The sequence below is a fragment of the Bufo bufo genome, chromosome 6 (assembly GCF_905171765.1).
Source record: "Bufo bufo chromosome 6, aBufBuf1.1, whole genome shotgun sequence".
NCBI classification, from domain to species: Eukaryota; Metazoa; Chordata; class Amphibia; order Anura; family Bufonidae; genus Bufo; species Bufo bufo.
Window position 1 is genome coordinate 119,784,438 of NC_053394.1, and position 15,115 is coordinate 119,799,552.

Here is a 15,115-nt window from a genome sequence, read left to right on the forward strand (position 1 = left end):
ACAGGGGGTATTCTTCTGAAGAGGCCTACAGGATTCTGACCCAGTCGGATGAGAAATGGGAACCCTCATCTGACGAATCTAGCGGGTCAGAATATGAACCTGTAGAAAGCAGTGGCTCTCTGACCCAAAGTTCTGACGAGGAGGTGGAGGTCCCTGATAGAACCAGGCGTACCCGGCCCCGTGTCGCTAGACCACAGGTTGCGCAGGATCCGCTTCAAGAGCAGCAGAGTGGGGCTGTCGCTGCTGGATCACGTGGTGAGGCAAACACCAGCAGCGCAGCCCTTCCTGGACCTAGTACCAGCACTGCCGTACAACCTGGTGAAGTAGCGAGCACCAGAAGGGCAGTTGAAGCTGGTACGGTGGCACGTGCACTAGTTACCCCGTCGCAGCCACCGCACAGACAGGCCCGTAGAGCCCCTAGAGTCCCTGAGGTGCTGGCAAACCCTAATTGGCAGTCACCAACTTCAGCCGCACCAGTAGTTCCCCCTTTCACCGCCCAGTCTGGAGTTCGGGTTGAGACAGCTCAGATCGGTTCGGCCCTGGGATTTTTTGAGCTGTTCTTGACTGCGGAGCTCTTGGACTTAGTCGTGGCAGAGACAAACCGGTATGCCACACAATTTATATCCGCCAACCCGGGAAGTTATTATGCCCAGCCTTTCCGGTGGAAACCAGCCCAAGTTTCCGAACTTAAAATTTTTCTGGGCCTTCTCCTCAACATGGGTCTAACTAAAAAGCATGAATTGCGGTCATATTGGTCCACGAACCCAATTCATCACATGCCCATGTTCTCTGCTGCTATGTCCAGGACACGATTTGAGACCATCCTGCGTTTTCTGCATTTTAGCGACAACACCACCTCCCGTCCCAGAGGCCACCCAGCTTTTGACCGGCTCCACAAAATTCAGCCCCTCATAGACCATTTCAACCAGAAATTTGCAGATTTGTATACCCCTGAGCAAAACATCTGCGTAGACGAGTCCCTAATACATTTTACCGGGCGCCTTGGCTTCAAACAATACATCCCAAGCAAGCGTGCCCGGTATGGGGTCAAATTGTATAAGCTCTGTGAAAGGGCCACAGGCTATACCCACAAATTTCGGATCTATGAGGGAAAAGATCAGACCCTGGAGCCGGTCGGTTGCCCTGACTACCTGGGGAGCAGTGGTGTCACCCTTATTCGGCAAGGGGTACCATCTTTATGTGGACAATTTTTACACAAGTGTGGCCCTCTTTAGGCATTTGTTTCTAGAACGGATTTGTTTCCCCCAACGGCTCGTTACCACCCGTCTTGCAAGGGGGGAGAGGGCTGCCTTGTGTAATGAAGAACTGCTCGCGGTGAAATGGAGAGACAAGCGTGACGTTTACATGCTCTCCTCTATTCACGCAGACACGACAATCCAAATTGAAAGGGCAACCCGTGTCATTGAAAAGCCCCTCTCAGTCCATGACTATAATGCGCTCATGGGAGGGGTGGACTTCAATGACCAGATGTTGGCTCCCTATTTAGTTTCCCGCAGAACCAGACGCTGGTATAAGAAGGTGTCTGTATATTTAATTCAATTGGCTCTGTATAATAGTTTTGTTCTCTACAGTAAGGCTGGGAGAACACGATCCTTCCTCAAATTCCAGGAAGAGATCATCGAGAACCTCCTGTATCCAGAAGGTTCCGTGGCCCCATCCACCAGTGTAGTTAGCTGTCTACACGAGCGACATTTCCCCAGTGTTGTTGCTGGTACCTCAACCCAACCGCCACCCCGAAAAAAATGTTGTGTCTGTAGCAGGAGTGGAATAAGGCGTGACACCCGCTATTTCTGTCCTGACTGTCCTGACCACCCTGCCCTATGCTTAGGAGAGTGTTTCTGGAAGTACCACACACAGGTACACCTAGCATAGGGATTGCATCTCACAGGACAGACACACAGGGCTATTAGGGCCCTTTTACTCACAGCTGCTGCAAACCTCTCCTTTCACCTGGGATAAAGTGCATAACGTACTTCGCCACATCTTTGGGCGATTTGCGCTTTGCACATTGTCCCATGGGGAAGGAGAGGTTTGTTCTATAAAGGTAAAAAAAATTACCGGTAAGTAAAAAAGTTAAAAAAAAGTTAATATGTTCTGTTGTAAAGTTAATAAATTTATTGCGTTGCGGCCTGGTTTTTTTCTTTTTGTTTTTTTTTTACCTTCCAGGTGGACCAACCGATCGACTAGCTGCAGCACTGATGTGCATTCTGACAGAAGCATTGCGCTGCTGTCAGATTACACGCAAGTCGGTGGATGCGGCGCTGCAAGACGAGATTTCTCCTCTGCAGTAAAAGATACGTTTGCCGAGGCATATGAGCTGAGGAGGTGGTGGTGTTCATATACTTTGGCAAACACTTTGTATGTGTGTGTGTGTGTATATATATATATATATATATATATATATATATATATAAATAAAAAATCCCGGAGAAATCTGGTTTGCCAGGGCATACGAGCTAAGTGGGAACGGAAAAAAAAAATATCATTACCCGTATGCTCAATATAAGGAGAATAGCAGAAACTCCTAATGCTGGGCATACATGTAATGATTGCGGAGACCCTCATATGCCAGGGCAGTACAAACACCCCACAAATAACACCATTTTGGAAAGAAGACACGCCAAGGTATTCGCTGAGGGGCATATTGAGTCCATGAAAGATTTAAATTTTTGTCCCAAGTTAGCGGAAAGGGAGACTTTGTGAGAAAAAAATCAATTTCCGCTAACTTGTGCCGAATTTTTTTTTTTTTCTATGAACTCGCCATGCCCCTCATTGAATACCTTGGGGTGTCTTCTTTCCAAAATGGGGTCACATGTGGGGTATTTATACTGCCCTGGCATTTTAGGGGCCCCAAAGCGTGAGAAGAAGTCTGGTATCCAAATGTCTAAAAATGCCCTCCTAAAAGGAATTTGGGCCCCTTTGCCCACCTAGGCTGCAAAAAAGTGTCACACACGTGGTATCTCCGTATTCAGGAGAAGTTGGGGAATGTGTTTTGGGGTGTCATTTTACATATACCCATGCTGGGTGAGATAAATATCTTGGTCAAATGCCAACTTTGTATAAAAAAATGGGAAAAGTTGTCTTTTGCCAAGATATTTGTCTCACCCAGCATGGGTATATGTAAAATGACACCCCAAAACACATTCCCCAAATATCTTGGCAAAAGACAACTTTTCCCATTTTTTTTATACAAACTTGGCATTTGACCAAGATATTTATCTCACCCAGCATGGGTATATGTAAAATGACACCCCAAAACACATTCCCCAACTTCTCCTGAATACGGAGATACCACGTGTGTGACACTTTTTTGCAGCCTAGGTGGGCAAAGGGGCCCACATTCCAAAGAGCACCTTTCGGATTTCACCGCCCATTTATTACAGAATTTGATTTCAAACTCCTTACCACACATTTGGGCCCCTAGAATGCCAGGGCAGTATAGCTACCCCACAAGTGACCCCATTTTGGAAAGACACCCCAATGTATTCGCTGATGGGCATAGTTAGTTCATAGAACTTTTTATTTTTTGTCACAAGTTAGTGGAATATGAGACTTTGTAAGAAAAAAAAAAAAATCATCATTTTCCGCTAACTTGTGACAAAAAAATAAAAAGTTCTATGAACTCACTATGCCCATCAGTGAATACCTTAGGGTGTCTACTTTCCGAAATGGGGTCATTTGTGGGGTGTTTGTACTGTCTGGCCATTGTAGAACCTCAGGAAACATGACAGGTGCTCAGAAAGTCAGAGCTGCTTCAAAAAGCGGAAATTCACTTTCACTTTTGTACCATGGTTTGTAAACGCTATAACTTTTACCCAAACCATTTTGTTTTTACCCAAACATTTTTTTTTTATCAAAGACATGTAGAACAATAAATTTAGAGCAAAATTTATATATGGATGTCGTTTTTTTTGCAAAATTTTACAACTGAAAGTGAAAAATGTCATTTTTTTGCAAAAAAATCGTTAAATTTCGATTAATAACAAAAAAAGTAAAAATGTCAGCAGCAATGAAATACCACCAAATGAAAGCTCTATTAGTGAGAAGAAAAGGAGGTAAAATTCATTTGGGTGGTAAGTTGCATGACCGAGCAATAAACGGTGAAAGTAGTGTAGGTCAGAAGTGTGAAAAGTGGCCTGGTCTTTCAGGGTGTTTAAGCTATAGGGGCTGAGGTGGTTAAAGGGGTTTTCTAAAAAAAAAAAAAATAATATTCTACAAATTTTCTAATCCGCTCCTGGATCGGAATACTTTTGTAATTGTGTTAAAGTCGCCCTAAATTAGAGCATTTAAGATGCACTCTGGTGCTCCAAATCAATGTACCCCCAGGGGGTTAATATCCACGCGTGGTTGAGAGACTGGACACTGACACAGAAGCTGGTCAAAGCAATCTCTATCTTTTATTACACAGAGTAAGCTGTATATACATCTTCAGAAGAGGGCAGTCCTCTCTGAGGCTTAAACATTGTTTCATTGGTCAAAAAGGAAAAAGAGATAAGAGAAACAGAACACTCCAACATCTGCGCAGTGTGTACCACTTTGGAATGTGAACTAATGTAAACATCTAAGTAGACGCCATGTTCTAATGGCGTCCATTCTAACAATAATACTGCATACGTCATATGTGACACTTCAAGGAGGTGCTTCTCTATAGGCAGTGAATAATATATACATATCATCAAGTCATATGATTGGCTTATGCATTCCTCCACAGTCTATACACCTTCCTTGGGACACCTGTACAAAGATGAGAAAACAGACACTTCCCACAGCACAGCTCTTTGCCCCCCCTCTCTTCTCCAGTCTTGAAACAAAGAGGGGGGTTGGAGGCACTTGGAGAAGAAAAAGTTAACTCATTACAGTCCTAGAGATATAAAATATAGAATAAAAATTCACACATCTTTAACAATTGCATGCAATTACAAATTTTGTATAGCCACTGAGTTATTCAATATAATGTGTTTGTATAGCGCCATCTGCTCTTTTTCTTATTTCTTTGACCTGCTCACTGAGAAGGCCGCACATGCTCAGTTTCATCATTTAACTGCCTCCCGAGCTGTGATAGGGAGAACATGGACACGCCCCCTTAGCTGCAGCAGAAAAGACACGCCCCCTGAGTTTCCATCTTTGATATAAATCTAGCCGAGCAATGAATGGGGAGATCTCTGGATCCGTGTGAGGTACAGGGCTGGTTCTAGCTTTGTTAGAAAGACATTGTCATGTACTGTATGATTTTCATTTTTTACATTATTCATGGGATAACGTAAGGGGTTGGTTAAAGGTGTACCAGATTTAACAAACGGTGTGTAACATTTGGAGCAAAGTACGCCATTTTGGTGTTTAAACTTCATGTCGGCACTAGGCCCAACAGTGTATAAGTTTGTTTTGGAATGTTCCTTTAGTAAATAGAAAAAATTCTACAAATCAGACATGTATTTTCTTTAATTACAGCCCGGATGCTGACTTGAACACCATAACGAGCAAGTGGCCCGCTGTCTGGGTGAAGATGGCATCCAGCTGGTTTTGTCTGCTCCTCTATACCTGGACGCTCATAGCTCCCTGTGTCCTTCCCAACAGGGACTTCAATTAGATGCTTCTGATCCCCCGTCTTTTTGGTAATATCTCCAGTTCCAAAATTCTGCTTAGACAATTCCATGAGCCTTTTACTGCTTTTCCTGACAAATCCTTTTAATTTGAAGCTTTATAATGTGTATGCTGCTGCTTTTTAATCTGCTTCAGTTGAGTTGATGCTTTGTATCAAGGAGCAGTTGAATGTACCTTCATGTCAGTAATATATTTGGCTAAATTTCCTATATAAAGAAATATGTATTCTTTATTTTTCAGGTTTTTATGCGCAGATTTTCTTTGTATTCAGTATTTAATAATAGGTTTATGTGTTGTGATGCAGAGCATCGCAGGCCTATCTGTCACTGGACACTTCCCAGCTGCCTCGCAAGGTCCATCTGACCCATGTTGTTATAGGGGTGAGTTCACTTGTGGCAGTCAAACTGCAGCTTTTGCAAAACCATGCTATGCCAGAAACTGCAATATGACCAATGTGTAGAATTGTCCAAAAGGAGTCTGTTGTGCCAGGTACACTCCTGTGTAGCTGTATGTTTAAAGGGGTTATCTGGGATTTTTATATTTATGTACTCGATGGTGGAGGTTCTGGAAGTCAGACCCCCCCCCCAATCAGTTGTTTGAGGAAGCCAGAGCTATGGTGAGTGCCGCGACCTTCTTCGCAGCTCACCAAGCACAGCGCCATACATCGTATTGTGGTTGTGTTTGGTACTGCAGCTCATTCACTTGAATGGGACTGAGCTGTGCCTATACGACGTGACTGCTGTACAGTGACGTCATTGGCCTAGGTGCTCAAGGAGGCACTGTGGCCTCTTCATACAGCTGATCGGCGGGGGTCCTGGATGTAAGCTTTCCGTCTCAGGATAGGTCATCAATATGAAATTCCCAGACGCCTGCTTTAAGATTGTGTCTTATAGGTTGCGGATCTTGGGCAGCCGTATATATCCCCTGTTTTTGGCAGGGAATATATGTATTTCACTGGGACCATAAATATGGCCGTGTATCGGCAGCCAAACGCTAGTTTCAGGCATTGGCAATACAGTTGCAAGACCCCACCACCATGGTTCTATGGAACCAAAGTTAGATTACTATAGGATTCTATGGTGATCCAAGTTGGGTTCAGTACAACCATGCAGTGTTACTGCCTTCATCCTGCTTACAAGACAGGGGCAAATGACCATCAGGCCAGAAAGGTCTAGGTTCTTGAGCTCCATAAATTCTTACCGCTCTACCCTTGACTTTCCAGACCCCAGGATCTTTCCTCCTCCACAGTTAATTGAGCCTTTCTGGTCTGAAGGTTCTCTGCTACTGTCTAGAAAATGTTATCAAGTGTGCACATGGCCTAGTAAGGTAACAATGCAGCTGGTTTCCCCAAGAGTAGCCATTCTAAGTGAATATTAATGCTGTCTAAATTTCAGATACAGGTTTAAGGTGGGCCCATAGTCTGTACACAGTGGCGGTAGCTCATATTTGGCTGAGATAATATAATGAGAACAAAGCCTACGGACAAGGAATTGTGGCATCACTCTTGCATGTACAGACTATGGGGTGGCTGCATCTGCTGTGTCTAGATCATCTTCAGCACTTTTGCACTGTATTGTATACACTGTTTAATAAAGGATTATTTAATAAAACTACCCTTTAACCAAGACTTGTCTCTCCTACCTGCAGGCTTCTGCTCTTTGTGGTCTGTTTTGTTTATTGCCTTCAAGTCAAAAGTCAAATTTATTCTTGGGTTACAGTCACACAGTCAGGGTTCCTGATGCAGTTTTGGAAGCCAAAATCAGGAGCAGATCATAAAAGGAAAGAAAGTATATAGGACAGATATTTTATATATTTTTTTATTTTGCTCCTGGTTTTGGCTTCCAAAAATGCATGCAGAAACCTGACAGTGAGGCCGTACCCTTAGGCCCCGAACTTGGACGTATTACAGCTTCGTACAAGCTCGGAGCTGAAATATGGCAGTCATTGGGCACGCCAAGTCATGAAATTCTCCTGTCTGGTTCGTATATAGAGTCACATGCCATGTCTATGGGCTCAGCAGTACTGCTATGAAAGGGCTGTAGGTCTGAATGATTCATCATATTGCTATCCAATGTACGTATTCGGAGGTGAAGGAGTTTTCTGGGAGTTCGATATTGATGGCCTATCCTCAGGATTAGTCATCAGTATCTGATCAATAGGGGCCCGACCCCCAGCACCCCTGCTGATCAGCTGTTTGAAGAAGCTGCGGCGCTCTGGTGAGTGCCACATCCTCTTCCTAGGTCAGTCATGTTATGTTCAATGGTCACATGGACTATTTGCAGCTCAATCCATTCAAGTGAATGGGCCTGGGTGGCAATACCAAGTACAACCACTGTACCAACTCTGTGCTTGGTAAGATGTGAAGGGGCGACAGCACTCACCAGAGAGCCGCGGCCTCTTCAAACAGCTGATCCGAGGTGCTGGTTGTTGTGCCCCCACCGTTCAGATATTGATGACCTAGGCCCTCAGTATCAAACTCCCAGACCATTCCTTTTAATTGGATAACTTTTGGATGTTCATGTGTTAGAGGGGTTGTCCGAGATTTATATCTGATTGGTGGGGGTTCGACACGGATCAGCTGTTTTAAAAAGGCAGTGGTGCTTGCAGCTTACCCGAGGCCATGTCATGTTGCATTCATCGATCACATGGCCTAGGTGTAGCTCAGCCCCACTGAAGTCATCATTTAAAAAAGTATCAGAAAACCCCTGTAAAATTGGAGTCCATGAAAGACAAAAAGCATATTGAGATTTCCAACTACATGCACCCCCACTAATGCAGATAATGATCTGTGGAGACCTAGCCATGGAGGTGTGTATGCTTTGTTAGAGTGCAGGGATGCTCAACCTATGGCCCTGCAGCTGTTGCAAAACTACAACTCCCATCATTCACTGCTGTAGGCTGTCTGGGAATGCTGAGAGTTGTAGTTTTGCAACAATTGGAGGGTTACTGGTTGGGCATTCCTGTTAGATTGTAGTGAAACTGCCAAGTGAGTGGGCTTTGGCCATCTCCATATCTTCCATGACTGGCACAGTTACCATACATTTGTGGCCTCCAGAAGACCTCCCGTCTCAGGATAATAAGGGCCCAGGAGCCTGGATCAGATGGATGTGTCTTTTTAATTTTTTTTATCAGAAATTAACTAGACCAGGGATGGGCAAACTCGGCCCTCCAGCTGTTGTAAAACTACAAATCCCAGCATGCTTAGTCTGCCTACAGCAGGGCATGATGGGATTTGTAGTTTTACAACAGCTGGAGGGCTGAGTTTGCCCATCCCTGAACTAGACCGTACAAGTTATTAAAATTACTTTCCAGCTGTTGAATAACAAAAAAATAAAAAATTAAGTACAAAGAAATAATAAGGGACAAAACACACTATGTGTATGGAGGTTTATTGATCCATGCATACAAGGAAACGCTTAAAATCAAAATGCACCATTGCTCCATTTATAAAATGTTAATGGATAAACCAGAATAGAAAAATGAACATTTCATTAAGCACAAAGGTTGCAACGAATCAATATATACTCTACCTAGAACAACGAACGCATCCAATAACCCCAGCATTGGGGATCGGGGCTGACGTTGGCCACAACTACCACATTTCATGTTCTCTCCTTTATGGTGATGTCATACACAGCTTTTTGTGGTGGGTTCTTGAGCCAAGGCCAGGAGTGGGTTGGAAGGAAATGAGAACTACAAAGGAGGACTTCTCCTTCCTGCTCCATTCACTTCTAGCTTTCACTCAAAAAACTGCATCAAAAACTTCCACCAAGAGCTGTGTGTGCGCCACCCCCCTTAGAAGAGTTTTCCACAGATCTGGTCCTGGTATAATAGTCAAGCTGCACTCCCTGTGTGCCAGGACTGTACATAACTAGAGATGAGCGAATTTCATATTTTGAAATTCGCTAATGCTTCGTTTGGTGGTAAAAGCAGAATTGCGTTATGGATTCCGTTACCACGGACCATAACGCAATTCAATGATGGAATGCCTTTAGAATTCATGTAATTGGGCAAATTTTGCTAGAAAAGCAACGAGAGAGCGCACCATAGGGTAGTATGTTCAAGATTCGCAGAACAATTGAGAGAGAATAAAAAGTGAAGGCTCCTCTGATAGAGTTGTGCTATAAATGGGCACAACTCTACTGTGCGTTTGTAGATAAGACGCGGCCGTTGTGTCCAAAGACTTCGGGAGATGAGGCCTTATCTTAACCAAAAGAGTTTGCAATGTATATGTAAAAGGACCACAGGGTGGCGCAACAACACCTTTACCAGGACACTTGTAGAAGGATAAAGAATTTTCTTCTTTATTAGATATTCTTTTTGCCAGTTAAAACAATGCGTTTCGGGGGTCTGGAACCCCCTTCATCAGGTTAAAAGGGCTCAATAAAACAATCATTTACACAGGTATTTAAACCCTAAAAAACCACGGAGCACAACGCAATTCTATGATGGAATGCCTTTAGAGGCATTCCGTCATAATAGAAGTCTATGACCTGCATAATGGACCCGTCCCGTTTCCGTTATGCAGGAGGCATTCCATCATTGAATTGCGTTATGGTCCGTGGTAACGGAATCCATAACGCAATTCTGCTTTTACCACCAATGAATTTCAAAATATGAAATTCGCTCATCTCTAATAATAATCTTTAGGCTGGTGTCACATATTTTTGAGGGGTTTTGTTTTTTTTGGGCATTTTAAGTAAAAAAATAAAATGCCAACTCCAGATACTCAGACATCTATGGGAAGTATTAAACGAAGCACCTACAAGCTGGTGTTTTTCAACCTAGTTACATTTTTGGGGGTCAATAGCTGTTTGTTTTTTTAGCCCCCTCACTGTCTGGTGTTTTTGTCCCATAGACATCCAGTGTGTGTTGCGTTAATTATTATTATTTTTTCTGTAACATTGTATTTTTTTACCCATTCTGCTTTATAGAAGAAGTGACATAAAAGGCGGTACGAAGATCACGGAAACCAGGTCACCTCCTTCAGCAGAAGAGGCAGCTGTCTGCAATCCAGACCAAACATGACAATGGGTCTAATTCGTAATCACGGTCACATTCAAGCCTCACACACAAAAACTATTTTTTGTACAAAAATATCCCTATAGACTGATCAAAATAGAACTATCCACATATTTGTCTATGGCAGTGGTCTTGTTTAACCTGCAGCCTTCCAGTTGCCGAGGGAAAAAAAAATAACTCCCACCATGGCCCGACAACCACGTGCTGTCAGAGCATAGTAGAGGTTGTAGTTGTGCAATAGCAGAAGAGCCACAGGTTGGAGACCACTGGTTCATGGTAATCTACCCCCCACCCCCCTAGAATACAGATGGACCTGATATGACTAGATTTACCCAACACCAAATGAAAATCCCTCATCATGGGATGGTAGAGGTTTCTATTAAGGTACATGCACACAACAGTGAAAAATAAAACAGACACTTGTTACTTTTTAACCTCAATTTTGCATGTATGTGTGTATCCATTTTCCGTCTGTTTTTTTAAGGACAACCTCTGCAATGCCCTTAGTATACATAATGCCCCCTGGACATCCGATGCCCACCCCCGATTGTGCAGACAGAGCTTTTTTCAGGTCAATGCATTGGAGGCAGCAGGACCTGATGTCACCATGCTGGGAGTATCAGGTCCTACTGCCTTCAGTGCAGAGCCAGTGTTCCCTTACGTGAAAGTAGTTTTTATTTTTTTAACCCCTGAAAGTTCCTTTTTAGTTTTTTAACATAGTGTACACATTTTTCTCTTGTCTAAATGTCCGTTAAAAACAGGCCCATTGATTTCAATGGGATCCCTCTGGCCATAAAGTCGGGCAAAATAGAACATGTCCTATTTTTTGGACACCTAATATTCACTGTTAAAAAGATGGCCATGTTAATAGCCCCATAGAGTGAGTTTAATTGGTTCTAAAAATGACCATGTGACTGACGTTTTCCACGCTTTCATGTGAATGTAGCCTGAACCAAATTACAAGTTTAACACTTTGTCACCTAATTACATACAACTAGATTCAATAACAGCACGATTAAAGCATACCTATTGTTAGAATATATACTCTAAAAAGGCCAGACACAGACACGTGAGTGCAATGTGAGAAACTCGCAGCGTGTGGCAGTGTTTGTTCCCGCTCAGCACGATGTCAATGTAATTTAATAGGTTCCTGGTCTCGCAGGGACACACAGCCTTATAAATCATTATAATAATGCTGTGGGATCTTGTCAGAGGAGCAGGGATCAGAACGAGAACACACTGCCACATGCAGCAAGTTTCTAGTATTGAACTTGCTCGACTGTCTGGCCTAAAGGTGGGGGGGAGAAGATACAGCAGTTTGCTTCCTTCCTCATGCAGTTTTCTTTGTATTAATGGGAAAGCTTTAATCTTTAGTCACCAGTTTTATTTTAAAGGACCTGTAACCTGTCTTGATATGTCTGTTTTTAGTAACTACTTGATCCCCTTTGTAATAACAATTCTGGAGCATCTATTCTTATGACTCTATGATGTGCCATTCCTTTATTATTCCTGCTAGAAGTTATGAATGAATTACTAGAAATTTGCATTGAAGGTCCAGATGGGTGGTACAAGTTTGAGGGTGTGTCCTTGCACAGTCTGGCACTATCCAATCAGTGCTACACGTGTCAGACTGTGCAGGGCACACCTCCATCTGGTAACACTCATCTGGACCTTCATTGTAAACTCTTACCAATTTGTCCATATCTTCTAGCAGGAATAATAAAGGAATGACACAATATACTCATGAGTAGATGCTCCAGAAATGGTTCTACATGACGAATGTAAGTAGTTACTAAAGGAGACATGTCAGAAAAGGTTACAGCGGATCCTCTTTAAACTTAGGTCACAATGGGCCACCTTGCTGTAGCAGCTCCCTGGATACAACTTTATGTACCTACCATCTTAAAGGAAAACACACCCACATTAGTATTTTGTGACAAGGATCACGGTTTACCCATATATTTGGCTTAGCAAGAAAACTACACTAGACTTGTTGACCTACCAGCTATTATACCTACAAGCACTGGCCCATGTCGATGGGACAGAAGGGCCTTAATACAATGTCATTGACATATAAACAACACTTAATATTCAGATACAATGTAAAATATGGCACAAAATCATCAGTAAATAATATGGAAGCGGCAACCCAAGAAACCTGGAACACCTGATATAGGAACACATTGGGCATCTTGACAAAACTGTAACAGAAGATATGGCCATACTGCCCACAATAAGCAATCAGTGCAAAACAGTAACATGAATTTTCATTTGTAGTAAACCTCAAAGCCACATGTAAAGGGGCGCATGGTACAATTAGCTCTCTAGCTGTGGTCCCGTGATCTTCAACCTGTGGTTTTCTGTCTGCCTCAAAATTACAACTCCCCTAAAAGATGCAGGGAGTTAGGGCCTGCCAGGAGTTATAGTTTTGGATCGGATGAAGAGCCACAGTTGCAGATATAAAATATACCTTTTTATCAGGGGCGTAGCTAAAGGATCATGGGCCCTGGTGCAAGAGTTCAGCTTGGGCCCCCCTTCCTTCAGTGCTTCATGGCCAGGGGAGCACATTGCCTTCGTGCTGCCTAAGGTAAACATTGAAACGGCACCCCCCTGTACAAATTCTTGCCATTACCCCTTTCCCTCCAGCCAGAGGTGTAACTTGACCAGCATGCACTTTCTATAATACTGGTGTCTTCTTAGGTGGCACAAGGGTCTTTGGGCCCCCTCAGGCTCCTGGGCCCGGTAGCGACTGCTACCTCTGCACCCCCTGTAGCTACGCCCCTGCTTTTTATGAGAAAAGAGCTTAACATCCCCTGCGTTTTGTCACACAGCTGTAGACTTCAAAGCTAAAATTCTGGTTGCTTGAAATCACCACTAGAGGGCACTTACAAGCTGAATGAGGACAGTTCAATGTACAAGTCGCATGCAGTGAGCTCCAAATGCCTTTACCCAGAGAACCAAACATCTCCCATAAGCAGTCCATATACCTAGCTCTACAGAAGGTAACAGCAGTAACTTTCCTGATAGGCTATTACGGCAGTTCCCATGATTTTGACCTTATCCTCTTAAATGACCTATGACAACATATATAACACAATAAAGTGAGTCCTTACTAAAGCCAAAGGCTGCATCCAACGCAGGCTCTGGGTACTAGAGGTGCTTGCACGTGGTACAGCATAGACACCCATACCTTACAGTGAGTATTTACACTGGTTAAAGGTTTAATATTGATAGATGATGCCCAATACAAGACTACCCCTTTAAATTTAAAGAACAGTGGTCAGCAGAATCAACCCAGGCATGATCACCATTCCAGTTGATCCTGCTGAGTAAAATTATACCTCGTTTAGGTTCCTTCCTTGTGCCGATCCTGAGAAAAATTACTTTTTATTAATGTGTAAATTAGGATTTTGGTGCATCATCACCCTATTACCCCTTGTCCTGCCCCCTCAAGAACCCCAATATTGTTCCAGATTGACCTCCACTGCATTGGAAACAGATCCTAATGCAGTGAAAAATCAGGGCAGGGTATGCTGTGGGTTGTAGGTATGCAACAGAGAGAGAGAGGGCTCTTAGTGCCGTAGCATGGCCCAATTTGTTTGTTTTAGGCAATAAAATCATTACAGATATTTAAAAAGAGAACAAGTGCTTAAAAGGTAAAGCTGCAAAATGGGAGGGGGGCACTTGGCAATGCTATAGTTAATTATTACACTTCAAAGAACCATAAGAATGAACACAGGTTAAGAGGAAGGAAAATTAAAATTCAAGGGGTTGACCACTTCCTGGCTACTTGTGACCAATGTGTATGTAAGATGACTATATAACATTTACTAATATTCTGTGCCGTTTGCTATATATTATAATCCATGTCCCCTTGCTGTGCTGTCCACATAGAGGTCCTGTCCATAAGATGGCCGCTGATGGAGGGTCATGTGACCAGACACATCACTCGGCCTCCTCGATTTAAACACACAGCACTGAACTCCCAACAGTACAAGTGAGGATGGCAGATCAGTGTATTTGAACACATGAGACATCACATGGAGGTGATTTGCCTGGTCACATGACCCTCCATCAGCGGCAATTTTATGGACAAGACCTCTGGGTAGACAGAACAAAAAGACTTGGCAAACAAGGGGGCATACCCAGGCATGGGATTCAGCCAGTTCTCCAGATCCGGTTGTTAAAATTACAACTGGATCGGAGAACCGTGTTACCGGCTGAGTCCCGATCCGGTGCTCTGGCGGCAGCAGCAGATGTTCATTTCCATTGCTTTGTGCGCCGTTAGATAGTTTAGCTCCTTAGTTGGGTGGTATGTGTGTAGTGTATATATAGTGTATTTATGTATGTGTGCCATGTATACAGTGTACTTATGTGTATGTGTGTTGCATATATATGGTGTATGTATATGTAAACATGTGTCGTGACGCCGCGTGTCCACCGTTGAGTAGGAAACCTGTTGTTAAAAATT

At 43.3% G+C, this 15,115-nt stretch overlaps 1 protein-coding gene and 1 long non-coding RNA gene across 2 annotated transcripts in view; one reads left to right on the forward strand and one right to left on the reverse strand.

Moving 5' to 3' along the window:
* The window catches only part of SERINC3 (serine incorporator 3), a 42,982-nt gene extending 37,128 nt beyond the window's left edge, over positions 1–5,854 (forward strand). Inside the window, exon 10 of the mRNA XM_040436467.1 lies at positions 5,470–5,854. Within this exon, the coding sequence (XP_040292401.1) occupies positions 5,470–5,608 (139 nt within the window). The 3' untranslated portion in view covers positions 5,609–5,854. The remainder of the gene's footprint in view (positions 1–5,469) is intronic.
* LOC121004301 lies at positions 1,639–15,100 on the reverse strand. The gene is made up of 3 exons (XR_005779683.1): positions 14,102–15,100; positions 8,663–8,671; positions 1,639–1,650 (listed from the first exon to the last, which is right to left on the reverse strand). It is a non-coding gene; the product is annotated as an uncharacterized LOC121004301 (long non-coding RNA).
* Between the last annotated feature and the right edge of the window lie 15 nt (positions 15,101–15,115).